We start from the raw sequence: 20,376 nt of genomic DNA, 5'->3' as shown, positions 1-20,376 counted from the left end.
GCCCAGAGGGCTTCCGTCCGCAGGGAAACGCCCCTGAGTGCCGCTGACGCGCGGCGCAGAGGTTTCTGGGCAATGTAGTTCTCATGTGCACGTGGCCGTGGCGACTCCCCTGCACGCTGGGCAAAGACCAAATGGTACTGCGAGGGGCGCTGAGAAATTATGCCTTGAGACTCGGAGGGCAGAGTGTGGCTTCGCTCCTCTTAAAGGACCCTCAACCAGGTCTTGTGTAATGAAGTCTTCAGGGATCCCCGAAATATTGGGATATAGTCTTACATATGTTCCCGAAAGTCACACCACCGAATGGACACACGACATCCAATGTCACTCTGAGTCCACTCAAATTTCCTTCATTTAAAAAAAATATGTGTACTGTAGAGGGAAGCTTTGAGTCAGTTTTGTGAGCCTCGGTTGGGTCTGGGTTAACAGAGAATTGTCCCCAGGCAGGGCCATGGAGTGGAAGAATGGTCTCCAGACAGTGGCTGTGGAGGGATGCTGGAGCTCCCCGAGGCAAGTGGACTAATATAGAGCTCTTCCTCTGGTTTCCTCAGAAAAGAAATACCTGAGAGAACCATGAGGAGGAAGACAGGCAAAAGAAGGTGGTCAAGGAAGACACCTTTCCTGCCTGTATGGTCACTAATGTCCAACCAAGGGAGCAATACTCTTTTATCCAAATGAGAGTTCCTAGCCCAAAAATTGAGATATATCTATTTCCTTTTGGGAATGTTTCTTATCTGAAAAGAAGAAGCATTATAAATGTTTTTATGTGCCAAGACAGGGGCTGCAAAGGTGTTGTCTGAAACCAGAAACAAAGATTTGGAAAATTGGGATCACATTTCTTGGCTGGGAGGTGATTCTCATTTCACCTGCAATTACGCGGACAGTGTCTGAATGGAGAATTACTTATGGTTTAAAAAAATGAAAGAAGGGGGAATGTATGGGGAAAGAAAGACAAAAACATTTGCGAATTGTTTATTCAAAGTTTTTTTGTTTTTTCTTTGAGACAGAGTCTCGCTGTGTCGCCCAGGATGGAGTGCAGGGCACGATCTCGGCTCACTGCAAGCTTCGCCTCCCAGGTTCACGCCATTCTCCTGCCTCAGCTTCCCGAGTAGCTGGGACTACAGGCGCCCGCCACCACGCCTGGCTTTTTTGTATTTTTAGTAAAGACGGGGGTTTCACCATGTTAGCCAGGATGGTCTCGATCTCCTGACCTCATGATCCACCCGCCTCGGCCTCCCAAAGTGCTGGGATTACAGGCATTACCGCGCCTGGCCAAATTACTCAAAGTTAATAATTCTGTAGTTATTCACAGATACATGAAGAAATGGACCTGGAGACACATATCTGTCATAGGTGAAAACGGTTAAGATGACAGCAAAATTTGAGCAGGAGACATTGAATTCCGAGAAGTGAGCAAATGAAGCTGAGCACACAGCTGTGCTATAACTATGACCACAAGCAGGGTTTAGTCTCCAAAATGTAATATTTTTTATTTATTTAATTTTGGAGACAGGATCTCGCTGTGTTGCACAGGCTGGAGTGTAGTGGCATGATCATGGCTTGCTGCAGCCTCAAACTCTTAGGCTCAAGGGATCCTCCCACCTCAACCTCCCAAAAAGTTGGGATTACAGATGTGAGCCACCATGCCAGGCCTCTTTTCATTCTTGAAAACACTCAGTAATACCTGGAGGGAGAAGTAAAGAAAACATTTAGAAAGTGCTATCAGAATGTTAATGTGAACAGGGATGTTGTAGTATTATGCTTATTCATAGTTCTAACAAATGTTCAAGGAACACCTACTGTATTTCAGACACTATCTTAACTGCATGGGACATTTACACAACAAGAGACAGACCCCAGTAGCTTACACTATACTCAAGAAAGACAGAGGAGGAAATATGAAAAAAATGCTAAATTATATGGAGTGTTATAATGTGGCAGGCATAATGGAGAAAAGAGGTGAAAGCACTGAGAAGTGCTGGAATGATATGTAATATTACATAGCCAAGAGAGGCCAATTTGTGGATGGGTCTTTATTGGAAAAGGACATGGAGAGCTCAATGCCACTGAAATAAAAGTTTAATGTTACTCAGAATTCCTCTAGAAATGAGAAGTGCAGTACGCCATGCAGGGCCACAGGAGGAACAGGTTTTAGTCTAAAGGAAGAAGCAAGAGCTAGGGGAGCACCTAGGCCAGATCCTTTATTGTGTTTTCCATGGGAAAGGGAAGGCAGATCAGAGCAAACAGCTAAGTACTGGCTAGTCTGAATAATTCTGGTTGGCTTTGATTTACAGGGGTGGTCTCTATAGTGGCCTCATACCCTGACCCTGGTGTTAGAGTAGGTAGATATGAGTAGGGCAGGAGAGAGGGACCCCAGGAATTTCAGGCAATTTTGGCATTAAGGATGGGCAATCCATAAATCTTTTCCTCTGAGATAATAAACAGAACAAGAGAGGGACCCCTGAGATGTCCAGCTCTCATTGGGTGAAGGACAGGAGAGCATAAAACTATCCCTCTGAGATGGTAAGCGGCCATGATTGGTACCAGGAAGGAAAAGAGTTTTCCAACAGATAGAAGACACCCGGAGCCAGTGAACCGCAATCTCTGATAAGGTTTCAAGCCTGCACAAAATGGGGCAAGATGGCAAAATTTGACTGGTATTTGACCTTCCTCTGGGGGTGCTTGACTCGTAAGGGAAAATCACCCCAAATGAGTATATGTATGACTTCAGTAAACAGTCATGTTTACTGCATGCGGCCCCTCCCAAGTGCTGGCAGACCACTGTGCATGCAGTAGTCAAGCAACAGCCTACCCAAGGGAGGAGAACAGGGAGCCTGGGAAATGAGCAAATGTATAAAGTCCCAAGCCAAGGATCAAGTGGGGCCCTTGACCTCTCAAGTAATCCACTTGGCCCTCTTTCAAGTGTACTTTGATTCCTTTCACTCCTACTCTAAAACATTTTAATAAATTCTCACTCCTGCTAAAAAAAACTTGCCTTGGTCTCTTCCTCTGCCTTAAACCAACCTCTGCCTCCTCAGTTGACTTTTCTTCTGAGAAGGCAAGGACCAAAATTGCTGCAGACTGCTGCAAACTCACTGGCAGTAATGCTGGGATGATTTAGTGCAGGGAAAGTATTGGTTTGGTGAGTAAGAGTTAGATAAAGAGGGTGGTTGGCTTGCCTTGCTCCCAAGATAGTTGTTTACTATTTTTAGAAATTAGCTACCTCTGGTAGGGTAAGTCTCTCTGTAACCAGCAAGAATTTTAAGATGTCAAGACATATAATGCAAAAAACAAAAACCATGATTAATACATATGCCTTCTTAATGAGAGGGTGGTTGGAAAAAAAGGTTGAGGAATGAGGGCCCTGAACAGACCATTTCACAATTATAAAAATATTCACTTAATATGTATGTTCTTGGAAATTATAAGATGTGCACAATGAATTTGGTGGCTACTGATTCAGGCAAGGTTTTAAGCTCAGAATTTTGTCCAAAACAGTCACCGTGTTACTTTTCTGACATTCAGGGAATATGGCCACTCAGCAGGTGCTGAGGAACACCTGTTTCCTGAGGAATAGCTGTTCCTCCCTGTTTCCTGAGGAACAGTGTTGGGGAACATGGGACATATGCTGGAAACAAGACACCCAATCCACGCTGTTTCAAAACACTGCAGGCTGTCAAGTTGTCCAGTTTCCAACAGAAGTGGGAGGCCCAGATTTTTAAATGGAATAACTTTTTATAGGTTCATTGAGGTGTAATCAACATGCAATATACTACACATATTTAAAGTGTAACAGTAAGTCTTGAGATATACACACACACACACACACACACACACACACGTATATACCCTTTTGAAATCATCACCCTATCAATGGTGTTGGACATATCTGTCACCCCCAAAGTTAACCTCAGGCCTTTACCCAAGGAGAAGTTTTATAAATAAAACCACAAAAAAAAAAAAAAAAAAACCACGCTTTATAATGTCTACAATAAAATTCCAGAAAATTCAAGTCAATCAATTGTAAAGGAATGTCAAAAGGTGCCTGCATATTCTGGAATGTATTATAAAAGAGCAAAAGTAAAATATGCAGATGAGATATGCTCATTCTCATGATTACAACAATGCTTCCATGAGTTTACACTTATGTCAGAACTTAAGTTGTACACTTTAAATATGTACAATTTATTCCACATCAGTTATAACTTGATAATTTTTTTTAATGGGTGCAATTAACAATCTCAGTCGTTGACACTTCAAAAAGTCTGGTTTTCTAGTCTCTATTGACTCTACCGTCTAGCTCCCAGGCCACGTAGAGGCAGTGGCGGGAAATACAGGTGAGCAATGAAGGCCATTTCCACCAGCATTAAGAGTATTGCTACTGGATGACAAAAGCCAGACCAAGGACAACTGAATCTCTCTTGACTTCATCTTTTTTTATTGTCTATGTAGCAATGGCCTTGAAGTAAACAGGCCAGAGAGGCTACAGGAATCCGTAAAACCCGTGTTGTCTCTAATGACTTGAGCTACAAGACACACATTTCTAGAGATTTCTGCACACAGTGATCCTGCAGTCATAGTCACTGGAACATTTGTGGATAATTTTTTTTTTTTTTTTTTTTGAGACGGAGTTTCGCTATTGTTGCCCAGGCTGAAGTGCAATGGCGTGATCTTGGCTCACTGCAACCTCCACCTCCCAGGTTCAAGAGATTCTCCCGCCTCAGTCTCCTGAGTAGCTGGGATTACTGGTGCCCACCACCACACCCAGCTAATTTTTTACTTTTAGTAGAGACAGGGTTTCGCCATGTTGACCAGGCTGGTCTCGAACTCCAGACCTCAGGTGATCCACCCGCCTCGGCCTCCTAAAGTGCTGGGATTACAGGTGTGAGCCATCGCGCCCGGTCTTTTTTTTTTTTTTTTTTTTTTTGAAACAGTCTCTCTCCATCACCCAGGCTGGAGTGCAGTGGCGTGGTCTCAGCTCACTGCAACCTCCACCTCTGGGTTCAAGCTATTCGCGGTGTGTCAGCTTTCTGAGCAGCTGGGATTATAGACATGCACAACTGCACCTGGCTGATTTTTGTATTTTTAGTAGAGATGGGGTTTCACCATGTTGGCCAGTCTGGTCTCTGACTCCTGACCTCAAGTGATCTGCACGCCATGGCTTCCCAAAGTGTGGGGATTACAGGCATGAGCCACTGTGACTGGCCTGAATGGATCTTTTTTTTTTTTTTTTTGAGACAGAGTCTCGCTCTGTTGCCTAGGCTAGAGTGCAGTGGTGCGACCTCGGTTTACTGCAACCTCTGCCTCCCAAGTTCAAGCAATTTTCTGCCTCAGCCTCCCGAGTAGCTGGGGTTACAGGCGCCCACCATCATGCCCAGCTAATTTTTGTATTTTTAGCAGAGATGGGGTTTCACCATCTTGGCCAGGCTGGTCTTGAACTCCTGACCTCGTGATCCACCCACCTCGGCCTCCCAAAGTGCTAGGATTAAAGGTGTGAACCACTGCACCCAGCCGGATGAAGCTTTATATGAGGAACAGTCCATGTAATTCGCTGCAGTCTCCTCCATTCCCTAGTATTCAACACAGCATTTCTTTACCAATTATGTTTCCCTCCAGCCCCATAGTTTTATACCTAGGGACACTAGCTCACTGAATTTTGTGTTTCAAGGGACACAGCTCCTTCACAGGACCTCATTAAGGGATTCTAAACATTGCAGGGCATTATGTGATATCCTCAATCAACAAGAAAAACTTTGTGTTGTCTCCAGAAACAATGGAAGTTGTCACAACTGCCCCCTCTGCAGAATGACCTCTGAGCCCACATGCAGGCAAAAATCAGAACCAGAAAGCCCTGCAGTGTCTCCTAGAAGGCCTCAGTAGCCATGCAAAACAGGCCAAAAATGGAGCAAAAGCTATATTCTGTCAGCATACTGTCCCATCTGAGGCAAACAAAATTTGAATCCCCACAAATGTTATATACCCTTTTAAGCTGACAGAGTCCTATTATGTCTCCAAACTACTCCACAGTTAATACAACTTACAAGATTAAAGGTTCTTACACAAAAGGCCTTTATCATTGCACAAGCCAGTTAACAGGCAGTTCCTGGTACGTGGTGGAAGCTAAAAAACGCTTCATCACAAGCATTGCCTGAGATCAACAATGTCCTCAAAAAACGCAGTCCTCTGGAAGCTGCCAGCAGAATTCAGGTCAGGTCCTGGGGCCAACAATGGGGTAGTTACATGCACTATGTAGCCAGAGGAGGAAATGAGAAATCCCCCTAAGAGCTTAGACTACTCATACTTTCCTCCAACTAATGGAAGAAGGCTGCCTCCCTGAGCATGCTAGGGTGGTGACTGATGCACACTCTGTGGGTCTCCCAGGGGGTAGAGATGAAAAGGCTTCAGCCACAGAAACTGGCAGTGATATGAATCTGGTAAGGTCCCTGGGCAGGTTTAGAGAGTACAACATAGCTACACATGCTTCCCACATACCTCAAATTTATGGGAATCCATAGATGTTTGGATACATGAGTCACATCAGGAGAAGGCTCTTCTCAAAGGCTAGCCTCCAGCGCCATCATACCAAATTAAAACAAACAAACAAACAAACAAAAAACACACAAATTCACAGCATATATAAGGCCTTTCTTCTTTGGGAAATCTTGTGTTAAATGTGACAACACAAGCTGGGCATGGTGGCTTATGCCTGTAATCCCAGCACTTTGGGAGGCCGAAGCATGTGGATCACCTGAGGTCAGGAGTTCAAGACCAGCCCGACCAACATGGTGAAACCTTGTTTCTACTAAAAATACAAAAATTAGCTGGGCATGGCGGCAGGCGCCTGTAATCTCAGGTACTCAGGAGGCTGTGGTAGGAGAATCACCTGATCCCAGGAGGCGGGGGTTGCAGTGAGCCCAGATTGCACCATTGTACTCCAGCCAGGGTGACAAGAGCGAAATTCCATCTCAAAAAAAAAAAAAAAAAAAAAAAAGTGACAAAGTAATTTCCCACATTCACTGCACATGAACTCTTCTGTGTCTTAAGAGGCCAGAGCTTTGGCTAAAGGATTTCCCACATTCACTGCATTCATAAGGCCTTTCTCCAGTGTGAACTCTCTTGTGTTGAATGAGGTGATTTTTGCGGGTAAAAGATTTCCCACATTCGCTGCACTCATAAGGCCTTTCTCCAGTGTGAACTCTCCTATGCTGAAGGAGGGCAGAGCTTTGGCTATAGGATTTCCCACATTCATCGCACTCATAAGGCCTTTCATTAGTGTGAACGGTCTGGTGTCGAATGAGGTGGGTTTTTCGGATAAAAGATTTCCCACATACACTGCACTCATAAGGCCTTTCTCCAGTGTGAACTGTCTGGTGCCGAATAAGGTCAGTTTTGCAACTAAATGATTTTTCACATTCACTGCACTTATAAGGCTTTGTTTTAGTGTGAGCTCTTCTGTGTCGAAAGAGGCCAGAGCTTTGGCTAAAATCTTTCCCACATTCACTGCACTCATAAGGCCTTTCTCCAGTGTGAACTCTTTGGTGTTGAATGAGGACAGATTTCTGGCCAAATGATTTCCCACATTCACTGCACACATAAGGCCTTTCTCCAGTGTGAAATCTTTGGTGGTGAATGAGGTAGATATTGCAACTAAATGATTTCCCACATTCACTACACTCATAAGGCCTTGCTCCAGTGTGAACTCTCCAGTGTCGAAAGAGGTTAGTGCTATGGCTAAAGGATTTTCCACATTCACTGCACTCATAAGGCCTTGTGCTAGTGTGGGCACTCCTGTGACGATAGAGGTTAGTGCTGTGGCTAAAAGATTTCCCACATTCACTGCACTCATAAGGCCTTTCTCCAGTGTGAACTCGTTGATGTTGAATAAGGACAGATATCTGGCGAAAGGATTTGCCACATTCACTGCAGTCATAAGGCCTTTCTCCAGTGTGAACTCTTTGGTGTTGAGTTAGGTGACTTTTGCGACTAAATGACTTCCCACATTCACTACATTCATGAGTGCTTGTTCTATTGTGTGCTTTCCTGTGTCGAAGAAAGCCAGAACTTTGACTAAAGGATTTCCCACATTCACTGCACTCGTAAGGCCTTTCTCCAGAGTCAGCTCTTTGGTGTTGAATGAATACAGAGTTTTCTCTAAAAGATTTCCTGGATTCAGTGTACTTGAGAGGCTTTTGTCCAGTGGGAACTCTGAAGTGTCGAATCCTGCGGTGTGGTCTCTCACTGCTGGGAGTCACCTGAAGCTGGAGAAGTCCTGAGGTGGCTGAAAAGTCCCTCCCAACTTCCCCAAACATGAAGGGTTTTCCTGACAGATGGAACCTGTAGTTCATCATAAATGAGGCCTGGTCCCCATCCATTTCAAAGAGCTTCTCTCCATTATCAAGCTTCTGGAGCTGGTGAAGGTTTGAATTCATCCAGAAATCTGATGCCCCACCCAAGTACAATTTCTGTCTACAGGGTGAGGCTTTGAGCTCAATCATTTGTAAAATGTCTCTCAGGACTGGGGTACAAATCTCACAGGGGTGACTCTTATCAGTGGATGTATCTGCCTTTGGAGTCCTGCCCTGTGACAGTTCTGACACAGAAATGCTCTCTGCAGAAGGTGCCCCCTCATCTGCTCCACACCAACAACCTGAAAGAAGAGAAATGCTGAGAAAATACAGGTTCACTATGGTGTGAGAAGTTACATCAAAAATGTGTGTCAGACAAAGAATGAGTCTAAGAAAATGTTCTTAGGATACGAGAGCTGGTGGCAATTTGGGGAAAAAGGGCTCTACAAGTCACAGAAAACAAGGGAGGCCTTATGAGATGAAAGACACAAAGTTGGGGCACAACTCAGAAGAGGTAGGGTCTCTGGCTCACTATTCTTCCAGAAGCTTTTATCAGGACCTCCTCCCCTGATGAGAAGAGAGGACTTCGGTACACTGCACAGAAGATTATTGGTGTCCAGGCCCAGGAGAAACCCATGGGAACTGAATACTAGGTGTGGAAGGACTATTTAAAATCATGTGCACATCTGACAACATATTACACGTGGGTCAGTGTTAGAGAACACTCAGAAGTCGCACTGGGAAGGAACAGGTAACACATGGAGGCCAGAAATTGGGAGCAGCTAAGGGCTGGAAGTCATGGATGAAATAAAAATCAGAACATGTGTAGAAAAGAAAAAAAAAGGCCAGGCGCTGTGGCTCATGCCTGTAATCCCAGCACTTTGGGAGGCTGAGGTGGGCGGACCACGAGGTCAGGAGATCTAGATCATCCTGGCTAACATGGTGAAAACCCAGCTAACATGGTGAAACCCTGTCTTTACTGAAAATACAAAAAAATAGCCAGGCGTGGTGGCGGGTGCCTGTAGTCCCAGTTACTTGGGGGGCTGAGGCAGGAGAATGGCGTGAACTCGGGAGGCGGAGCTTGCAGTGAGCAGAGATAACACCACTGCACTCCACCCTGGGCAATAGAGTGAGACTCTTGTCTCAAAAAAAAAAAAAAAAAAAAAAAAAGAAAAGGAAAAAAAGATAGAAATGATGTATGTCCTATGGAATTGGCATCCAATCACTGAGAACTCAGGACAGGTTTATGGCGTGATTAGAAACAGCCCTAGCGTCTTGCCCTCCCTTAGTTGTCACTCATCAGGGCCAGGACTCCTCTGAGAGTATCTTGCCATTTGCACCCCATAAAGCAACCAGAGCCATCCCCCAATCCCAGTTGTGCAACTATACTGGGCCTGTAAGATGCAAGCCCTAAAGGGTAGACCAGAGAGGTGCACAGCCAGCACTGGCACAGAGCAACTCAGCACATAACAAACTACAGCAGTGAAAAATAATGTTACAAGAAAATCTTTTAGGTGGATCTTTATGAAAAGCCTATGGACCAATCAGTAGTTACCATCATGATGCCTGCAATTATTGAAACAGGCAGCTTGAGATTTTAGTTAGAAGCAAAAGGCAGAACACGGAGCAAACAGCATCCTAGAAGTGGACAAAGCCATCCTGTCATGGAGAAGGCAAGGACAAATCCTTTAGGTTGAAAGAAAGATCCTGTCTCCCAGACCCTTCACAGCATGCCTAGAGGCAACAGGTGTTAGGATAGTCTGGAGAGTGCCTTGCTTGGTGATGTCCCCCAGAATACATACGCCAAGAAAGTGGGAAGGTCTGTAGAGCTCAGGATCTAACTGAAGAAAGGACAGAGCTGCCTCAGGGACAGGGGAAAAGGAGAGACCCACAAAAGACACGGGGAGGAATAGGAGGGCCTTACCTAGGGATGCCATAACTGCAAAGTTCTCCAGCATCACATCGTGGTACAGGAGCCTCTGCGTCTCATCAAGGAGCTCCCACTCCTCCTGGGAGAAGTAAATGGCCACATCCTCAAAGGCTACAAAACCCTGCTATGATGGGGACAGTTCATTCCATGATCAGCATCTTTCCTAGGACCCCAAGTTGATTCCCCCACAGGTCCATCCCTGGCTCACCCTCCTCCCCATCTCCCCACCTCAGAGAATATGTCCATCCCCCACACATTGATTCCCCCCACATCCATCCCTGGCTCACCCTCCTCCCCATCTCCCCATCTCAGGAAATACAACAGGCCCTGATGCCACTGATGCCCACTCTCTCCTCATGGTCCCATTGGTCACTGTGTTCTCCCACAGCAACAACAGGCAGGTGGACAGATAGAAACCACATTCTCATGTCTATAAATTCTCCTGGAATCCCTCAGACCATGGCTCCCAAACACAACTGAAGGTCTGGGTTCACATTTCGCTCTCATGTCCTCAATGTCCAGACTCATGAAACAAAAGCTCACACTCCCTCTTCATATGTGCATCACTCTTTCTACCACACCTCTCTCACCCAACTCACTCCCTCAGCCACCTCCACCCCGATCCCACAACACAGGCATCTCTCCTGCCTTCCTATATGTTACTCAGCACAAGACATCTAGAAAGAGCTTGCAAATTCAAACGAGTTCCAGGACTACCCAGACCTCTGATGGTCCCTACTGCCACAGGTAGCCCCATATCCTGCTCTGAAGCCCTCCCTACCTGAGTCTATTCCTTTCATCAACCTCAGCTACCCAGAACCACATACATATGTCAGATACACATGGCCCTTTCCAACTTATATTGCACTAAACAGTAACTGCCTTCCTCTCTTGCTACCCTTCATTCCAGTGGCCCTCCACCCAAGGTTAAGTGATGCTCCCAGATGACTACTTCTGCCCCTAAACTTATCCACCAGCCTGCATGAAACTCCGTAGGCACAGGAGCAGTCATAAGATCCTGGTGAGGCCATAGAGCAGTAAAGCATGAGGTCTGGCTTCAGCCTCATCTTGTCTGAAATCCCACTAGGTCTCTAATATGGTTTGGCTGTGTCTCCACCCAAATCTCATCTTGAATTGTAACTCCCACAATTCCTATGTGTCATGGGAGGGATCCAGTAGGAGGTAACTGAATTATGGGGGTGGGTCTTTCTTGTGCTGTTCTCGCAATAGTGAATAAGTCTCACGAGAACTGATGGTTTTAAGGCCGGTCGCAGTGGCTCACGCCTCTAATCCCAGAACTTTGGGAGGCCAAGGCAGGCGGATCACTTGAGGTCAGGAATTTGAGACCAGCCTGGCCAATGTGGCGAAACCCTGTCTCTACTAAAAATATGAAAATTAGCTAGGTGTGGTGGCGCACACCTGTAATCCCAGCTACTTGGGCGGCTGAGACAGGAGAATCCCTTGAGTCCAGGAGGTGGAGGCTGTAGGGAGCTGAGATCTCACCACTGTCCTCCAGCCTGGGAACAGAGCAAGACTTCATCTCAAAAAAAAAAAAAAAAAAAAGAACTGATGGTTTTAAAAAGAGGAGTTCCCCTGCACAAACTCTCTTTTTGCCTGCTGCCATCCATGTAAGATGTGACTTGCTCCTCCTTGCTTTCCACCATAACTGTGAGGCCTCCCTAGCCATGTGGAACTGTAAGTCCATTAAACCTCTTTTTCTTCCCAGTATCAGGTATGTCTTTATCAGTAGCATGAAAACGGACTACTGCAGCCTCCACATCCATCTTATGTTCACTCATCCTTCATAAACCTGGCCACCTGCCTGGTATCCTCTCTCTATATTATTCCTAGGCCCACTTCCCTCTATAACCTGTGTTTGTGATTTCCACAACATCCATCCAGATACCCAAGTATGGTACCCTCTTGTGGCTCCCACGCCTCCCTTTCCTGGGCCTGCTATTAATACTATCATCATGACCCGAAATCCCACTACTAAATGGGATCTATGATGTTACGGGCTCAAGTTTCTGCCCCATGCCCACCCACAAAATGCTTATGTTGAAGCACTAACACAATGAAGCGTAATATAGTGTGATAGTATTTGGAGATGGAATCTTTGGGTGGTAATTAGATTTAGATCAGGTCAAAAGAGCCCTCATGATGGAATTAATGCTTTTGTAAGAATAGAAAGAGATTCCTTGCTTTCTTCACATACTCCCTCCCAGGAAAGGCCATGTGAGGACAAACCAAGAAGGCAGCCACTGCAAGCCAAGAAGCAGCCCATCACAAATAAGTGAATCTATAGGCACCCTGATGTAGAATTTCCTAGCCTGAAGAACTGTGAGAAACACATTTTTGCTGTTTAAGCCACCAATATAGGCTATTTCATTATCAACCCAAAGTAAGACACTGATATAGCCTGGATATTTGTCCCCTTCAAATCTCACCTGGAAATGTGATCCCCAATGTTGGAAGTGGGGCCTAGTGGGAGGTTATCTGGGTCATGGAGATGGATCCCTCATGAATGGCATAGTATCCTCCCCACAGTAATAAGCTCACATGAGACCTGGTCACTAAAAAGAGACTGGTGCCTCCCTTCTGTCTTGCTGGCTCCCTTTTTGCCTTCTGCAACGAATGGAAGCTTCCTGAGGCTCTCACCAGAAGTGGACACTAGCACTAAGCTTCCTGTACAGCCTGCAGAACTATAAGCTGTAATAAACCTTGTTTCTTTATAAACTACCCAGCCTTAGGTATTTTTTTATAGTAATTCAAATGGCCTAACAGACATAGAGCTCCATCCTAGTTCAATACTATCCTCCACTCTTTGTAGAAGTTTCTATCCTGCACCCCTCCTCAGAGTCCAAGACCTGTGTGTCCACCTAGCCACTTGATACAGCTACTTACTTATTCTCTAAAACATTTCATATTTTTAACATGGACAAAACACAATCCTGATATCCTGAGTGAAAAATAATCCTACTATCTACTTGGCTCTCCCAGTAGATGGAGCTTCTATGCTTCCAGCTGCTAAACCCAAAAAGCCTTGAATCATCCCTTCTTATCTGTCAGTCCCAATACCAGAAAATCAGAGCCGACTTACAATCCAAAATTCAACCATTTCTACCACACTGTGGCCACTACTCTGGCCCACATCATCTACACTCGCCTGGACTATTGCATTAGTCTCCTCTTTCCTCTTTGGTATTGCTACCAACTCCCTTAAACCCACAGTCTGTTGTCTGTGCTCAGCCACAGGAGCCTCATGAGGCCTGGGGAAGATCACTTCCCTCTTCTGCTCCAAATCTTCGCTGCTGCCATCATCTCCAGAACAAAGACATCCGAGATAGTCATTTAATTTCTAGCTCCTGTACCTCTGCTCTCTGTTCCCATGAGAAGGAAATGAGACTTGAGGTTCTCTTAACCAGCTCAGCCTCACTCCAAGCAGCTCCAAACACCTGTACTTATCTCTGGGACGAACTTCCACATTCATTCTATTATTTGCCAGCAACAGGTACCACCTCATAGAACACCCACCCTGGGCATATTTTGTTCAGAGTCCTTAGGCTCAAAGCCTGGAAAAGCGGTAAGGAATCCCAGGTCACCACAGTCCCAGTCCCAGAGATCCCATTGCTGGAATCAGTGAGGTTCTGGATTTCCTCCACTCACCCTTGTAGTGTCTGTAAGTTCTTCTTACAGACCTATAAGTATTAGTGGCAATCTGTGGGAAGAGACATGTTCTGAGAGGCAGGTGACCACATTGCGGCTCCATGGGCTTCTGGTTCCAATGTGTAACACCAAAGCCAGGTGTCCTGGGATGACTGCTTTATATCTGGGTGTCAGTCCTTGGTGCTGACTTTTATCAGCTTTGTGACCTCGTAAAGAGACTAGGTCCCTCCATGCCTGCTATCATCACTGCCCTTCCAGTGAGTTCCTCTGAACAGCTTTTGTGAAACTTTTAGAAGCGTGACTGGGTCCGTGCCCCTTTTGTCCTACGCGCTGTGGCCCTCAGTGTGCTGGCGAAACTCTGGGGCCAATGCAGCGTGGCGCTGCCCCACCCTCTGCTCCCTGCCCGCGTGAGGCCGGCCTGGGTCTCCCCTGCCTCCTGGCTCAGGCGCAGCTCCAAGCCGTCGCTCTCCCGCTCCCTGCTACACTACCAGAAACGAGACCCAGCACCAGAGCCTCACTGTGCTGGACAATGCGGTCCGGCTGCAGAAAACCCTTCACGCGCCCCTCAGTTTCGGGTGGGGAGGGCGGAGGAGGCCGGGAGGACGCAGCGCTCACCAGGGTCGGGGCCCTCATTGCCGCCGCCATCGGACTCTGCGCACAGCGGGCCGGGAGCGGTGGACGATCCGGGCGGGGACACGAGCAAAGCAATCACCACCGCCGGCGACCGTCAGGCCCCGGCTGTGCAGCTGGGAAAACCACTCTCCTCGCGCCTTCTCGCTGTCAGCACCTGGGTCCAGATCCGGCACCCGCGGATGGAACTGACACAAGCCAAAGTGCCCGCCACTGGGAGGACGCCGGAAGTCCCGCCCAGACAAGTTGGGCAGAGCGGAAAAGTCCCTCACCTGGGCCTCATTGGCTCCACGCCAAGTGCCTGGCGCACGGGCCTCTGGGTAATGTAGTTCTCACCGCTTCCTGGGCTGGCAGAGCTTGCTCTTCTCCAGGACCTCAGGGAGGAATGGCCCCGTGCTGTGGAGGGGAAGCCTGAGAGGTGGTGTCTCCAGCCTCCTTGGACCAGGGAGGAGCTTCGCTGCTGTAAGGTACCATACAGAGATTTTTGGAGAGTATTGTGTACAACTAGTCACCTAGGTAGTCGGAGTCATTCAGATACAAAATGCCTCTATCCATGGTGAGAACCTAGTAAACATTACCTTCTTTCTCCACACATTTATGTAGAGTAGAACGTTAGAGTCAGCTTTGTGAATTTCATTATGCTCAGTAAGGAATGAGGGAAATAGAGTTTACACAGAGCCACGACAGGAATGATAAAACATCCGTTAGATCGCACCAAAGCAGGTGGACGAAAGTGGAATTCTGTCTCTGGTTCTCACAGAAAATGCCTCTCCTGCCTGTGTAATCAGTAAGTGTGTCTAATCCTGTAAGGAACAGTGTTTTATTCATATAATATTTCTTCCTGCATATTCTTAGATATGCTTCTTTTAGGATTGTAGCAACTTTCTAAACAAAAGAGCCACTTAGCATATGTCATTTTAAAGTAGAACAGTGTCTGTAGTGTTCACAGTTAGAGCACTTGTGCAAAGGGGACACCAGAATGCCAGAATAAAAGTTAGGGACACCTAGCTTTCATCTCTTTGATGGAAAATTTTGATCATTGATACTGTTACTGCAGGGACAGTGCCTGCGAGGGGAGTTGAGATTATCTCAGAAAAACAGTTGTGAAATGAAAATTGCTGAAAGCCATTGTGTTAGGATTCTCCAGAGAAACACAGAACCAATAGGGTACATAGATGTACAAGAGGGGATTTATTATGGGAATTGGCTCATCCAGTTATGGAGACTAAGAAGTCCCAGGATATGCTTTTTGCAACCTGGTAAATCACGAAGTTGGGTGGTATTCAGTCTGCATCTGAAGGCCTGAAAACCAAGGGAGCCTATGGTGAAATTCCCAGTTGGAGGCTGAAGGCCTGAGAACGGGGTGAGGGTCATTCTTGTATGTTCCAGAGTCCAAAGGCCCAAGATTCAAGAACTTTAATGTTGGAAAGCAGAAGAAGATGGATGACCCAGGACAAGAAGAGAGTAACTTGCTCTTTCTCTGCCTTTTTGTTCTATTTTGGCTCTCAAAGCATTGGATGTTGCCCCCTAACACTGATGAGGCCAGATCTCCTTTACGTTGTCTACAGACTCAAATGCTAGTATCTTCCATAAACATTCTCACAGACACATCCTATTTTAAGGTTTTCCCAACTATTTCGGTAGCCCTTAATGCAGGCAAGTTGGCACAAAACATTAAACATCACAACTATTAATAATCTTGTGGCTAGGCCGGGTGTGGTGGCTCATGCCTGTAATCCCAGCACTTTAGGAGACCGAGGCAGGCTGATCATGAGGGCAAGAGATCAAGACCAGCCTGGCCAACATGGTGAAGCCCCATCTCCACTAAAAATACAAAAATTAGCTGGGTGTGGTGGCACACACCTGTAGTCCCAGCTACTTGGGAGACTGAGGCAGGAGAATCGCTTGAACCCAGGAGGTGGAGATTGCAGTGAGCCGAGATCACGCCACTGCACTCCAGCCTGGTGACAGAGCGAGTCTCCGTCTCAGGAAAAAAAAAAAAAAGAATATTGAACATAATTAATTGAACTGAACATAGACTTACTTTGCTTTTTTTAGTGCACTCATATATAAGTCTATGAGTACATTTGGCTTAACTCTGGAAAAGTTTACCCTGAAGACATGTAGAGCAGATAGCTTTTCAGTTGCTGAATTGAAGTCCTGTCTGAAAAGAAAGGGAGAAGGTCTGGCTCCAGCATGATTTCATATAGAAAGGTAGGTGGGGAGCTCTTCTGAGTGACTCCACAAAGGACTCATTTTGTCTGCATATTTGAGTGTCTAATGGTAATTTTTTTTTTTTTTGAGGAAGAGTCTTGCTCTGTTGCCCAGGCTGGAGTGCAGTGGCAGGATCATATATTACTGCAGCCTCAAACTCTGGGGCTCCAGCGACATTTTTGTATCAGCTTCCTGAGTGTATGGGATTGCAGGCACTCACTACTGTGCCCAGCTAATTAAAAAAAAAAAAAAAATATATATATATATATATATATATATATATATATATATATATATATATATGTATACAGACAGGGTTCTTGATATGTTGCCCAGGCTGGTTTAAAACTCCTGGTCTCAAGTGATCCTCCCGCCTCAGCCTCCCAAGTAGCTGGGGCTACAGGTACACACAGCTCTTATGGCAATTTCTTAGGCTAATAGTCAAAATAGGGAAATAGTAAGCTTGAAAAGTGCCAGAAAAATCTGTATATCTACTTGTTTTTGTTGTTTAAGTAGATAAATTAACTAGGCTGCTCATGGAAATAACTGGCTTACCAAATTCAATTTGTTAACATGAATCTTCCTTGGGTTATACAAATACATACACAGCACAAACATTGCTAAATAAATATTTTAAACTGATTTACAAATTAGTTAATTTTAATTTTTTTTTGAGACACAGTCTCACTCTGTCATCCAGGCTGGAGTGCAGTGGCACAATCTGAGCTCACTGTAGCTTTGAATTCCTGGGTTCAAGCAATCCTCCCACGTCAGCCTCCAGAGTAGCTGGAAACACAGGTGTGCACCTGTACCACTATGCCCCGATAATTTTTTGATTTTTTGTAGGGACGGGGTCTCACCATGTTGCTCAGGCTGGTAAAGTTTTAATAGATTATTTTTTAGAGCAGTTTTGGTTCATAGGAAAATTGAGCAAAAAATTACAGAGCTTCCACATATCCCTTGCCCCTATGCATGTTACAGCCTCTCCACTATAAACATTCCCCACTAGAATAGTATATTTGTTACAATTTATGGTACATTGGCATATAGTTATCATCCCAAATCTATAGTTTACATTAGGATTTACTCTAGCTGGACGTTATATGGGTTTTAACAAGTGTATAGTGACTTGTACACACCATGGTAGTTTCACAGAGTAGTTTCACTGCCCTAAAAGTCTTCCATGCTCCACCTGTTCATCCCTTCCTCCCTTAGCCCAAGCCCCTGGCAACCACTCACTTTTTACTGTCTCCATAGTTTTGCTTTTTCTGGAATGTCATATAGTTCAAATCACAGTATGTAGTCCTTTTAGTTTGGATCCTTTAATAGTCCATTTTTGTGCTGCTGAAAAAGACATACCCAAGACTGGGCAATTCACAAAGGAAAGAGGTTTAATGGAGAACTCACAGTTCCACATGGCTGGGGAAGCCTCACAATTAATGAAGGCAAGGAGGAGCAAGTCATATCCTAGGTGGACGGCAGCAGGCAAAGAGAATAAGCTTGTGCAGGTAAACTCCTGTTTTTAAAGACATCAGATCTCGTGAGACTAATTTACTGTCATGAGAACAGCGGGGGGAAAACCCACCCCTATAATTCAATCACCTCCCACTGGGTTCCTCCCATGACATGTAGGAGTTACAATTCAAGATGAGATTTGAGTAGGGACACAGCCAAACCATATCAGATCCCTTCACTTAGAAATATGTATTTAAGGCCAGGCGCGGTGGCTCAAGCCTGTAATCTCAGCACTTTGGGAGGCCGAGATGGGCGGCTCACGAGGTCAGGAGATCGAGAGACGATCCCGGCTAACACGGTGAAACCCCGTCTCTACTAAAAAATACAAAAAAATAGCCGGGCGAGGTGGCGGGCGCCTGTAGTCCCAGCTACTCGGGAGGCTGAGGCAGGAGAATGGCGTAAACCCGGGAGGCGGAGCTTGCAGTGAGCTGAGATCCGGCCACTGCACTCCAGCCTGGGTGACAGAGCAAGACTCCGTCTCAAAAAAAAAAAAAGAAAAAAAGAAATATGTATTTAAGATTCTTCCACATCTTTTATTATTTATTTTAATGTGGAAAAATATACCATTTTCTAGATGTACCACACTTATCTATTCACTTACTGAAGGACATTTTGGTTGCTACCAAATTTTGCCAATTATGAACAAAGGTGCTATAAATATTCATGTACAAGATTTTGTGTGGACATAAGTGTTTAACTCATTTGAGTAAAACCAAGAAGCACTATTACTGGATCTATGGTAATTGTTTTGGCATTGTTTCACATTTCAAATCAGTTGAGAAACTTTCTCAGATGTCTTAGAGGAAGCAGAAACAAAGTGCTTCTTCCTTTTTTCCTTTTTCAATAATCTCTAAGCCTCCAGATGTCTGTGAATGTCACCCTGTGAATAGACACACATATACACACAACACAGTCACACACTGCGTAAGTGTGTTACTATTGCACACCTATCTGCAGGACCAGAGTTCAATTACCCATTTCCTTAATATCTAGTGCACAGGAATATGGAGAAAGGGTCAGCATATTAAATGACATCAGAGAGACACAAAACAAAACAAAAACACACACCATTCCAGAATGTGGCAAATTCTGGACAAATGTCTCATCAACTTCAAGAATAATAATAAAAAGTGGTAGCTATATATTATTATAGACTCACCAGATGAAACTATTAATAGCCATATAGATTCGTTTTGGATCTGATTGCAATGAATTTGTCTTAAAAATCAATTTTGGAGACAATTCGAGGCAACTGAGCACTGATGATATATTTTATGATGCCTTAAATAATGATTGATAAAGTTATAGGAATTATGAAAGAGCTCTTATGCTTGGAAATGCATTCTGAAGAGATGCAGCATTGAATGACAAGATGTGGGAATTGTAAGTAAAATAATTATGTGTGAAAAGAGTTGAAACAAGAACAGCTACTAAATGATAAGTAATATGGACGATTTAGGAAGGTTTCATAGTGCTTCTGAACATAGTCTTTTCCATTTGTGTATATACTTGAAAATATCCATTAGAAGAGGAAAAATATGTTTTTGTACCCATTACTTGTTAAGAGGGATGGACTAAAAAGGGCAGGTGGAAACTTATAGTTTCAGGGGTTTAAGTACGTATTAACATAGGAATTGTGTACTTTAAATATGCAGAACTTAAGACAACTAGATTTCACTTAAGCCACTTGTAAAAACACAAGTAATAAATATTCAAAAGTTGTCACTTCCTAATCATTTTACTGTTTTACTCTTTTTTTTTTTTTTTTTTTTTTTTTGAGACTGAGTCTCGCTCTGTCGCCCAGGCTGGAGTGCTGTGGCCGGATCTCAGCTCACTGCAAGCTCCGCCTCCCAGGTTCCCGCCATTCTCCTGCCTCAGCCTCCCGAGTAGCTGGGACTACAGGCGCCCGCCACCTCGGCCGGCTAGTTTTTTGTATTTTTTAGTAGAGACGGGGTTTCACTGTGTTAGCCAGGATGGTCTCGATCTCCTGACCTCGTGATCCGCCCGTCTCGGCCTCCCAAAGTGCTGGGATTACAGGCTTGAGCCACCGCGCCCGGCCTGTTTTACTCTTATATATAC

General features: G+C 45.1%; 1 protein-coding gene across 4 annotated transcripts; it reads right to left on the bottom strand.

Annotated features, from left to right (window-relative positions):
* Positions 1-1,461: 1,461 nt before the first annotated feature.
* On the bottom strand, positions 1,462-14,803 carry ZNF530 (zinc finger protein 530). 4 transcript variants are annotated; one of them, XM_074024962.1, is made up of 4 exons: positions 14,554-14,803; positions 10,267-10,396; positions 6,490-8,644; positions 1,462-1,681 (listed from the first exon to the last, which is right to left on the bottom strand). In XM_074024962.1, exons 1-3 carry the CDS (start codon positions 14,581-14,583, stop codon positions 7,011-7,013), a joined length of 1,794 nt encoding a protein of 597 aa, XP_073881063.1. In that variant the 5' UTR covers positions 14,584-14,803; the 3' UTR covers positions 1,462-1,681; positions 6,490-7,010. The 4 variants fall into 4 exon arrangements, with proteins under 4 accessions (XP_073881063.1, XP_073881064.1, XP_073881065.1 ...); XM_074024963.1 differs by having other exon boundaries at positions 10,267-10,393; XM_074024964.1 differs by lacking the exon at positions 1,462-1,681 and having other exon boundaries at positions 6,859-8,644; positions 10,267-10,351.
* Positions 14,804-20,376: the final 5,573 nt, after the last annotated feature.

The sequence above is a fragment of the Macaca fascicularis genome, chromosome 19 (genome assembly GCF_037993035.2).
Source record: "Macaca fascicularis isolate 582-1 chromosome 19, T2T-MFA8v1.1".
Lineage (NCBI taxonomy): Eukaryota > Metazoa > Chordata > Mammalia > Primates > Cercopithecidae > Macaca > Macaca fascicularis.
Note: the sequence above shows the minus strand (reverse complement) of the source record. Positions and strands in the feature narration are given on the sequence as shown.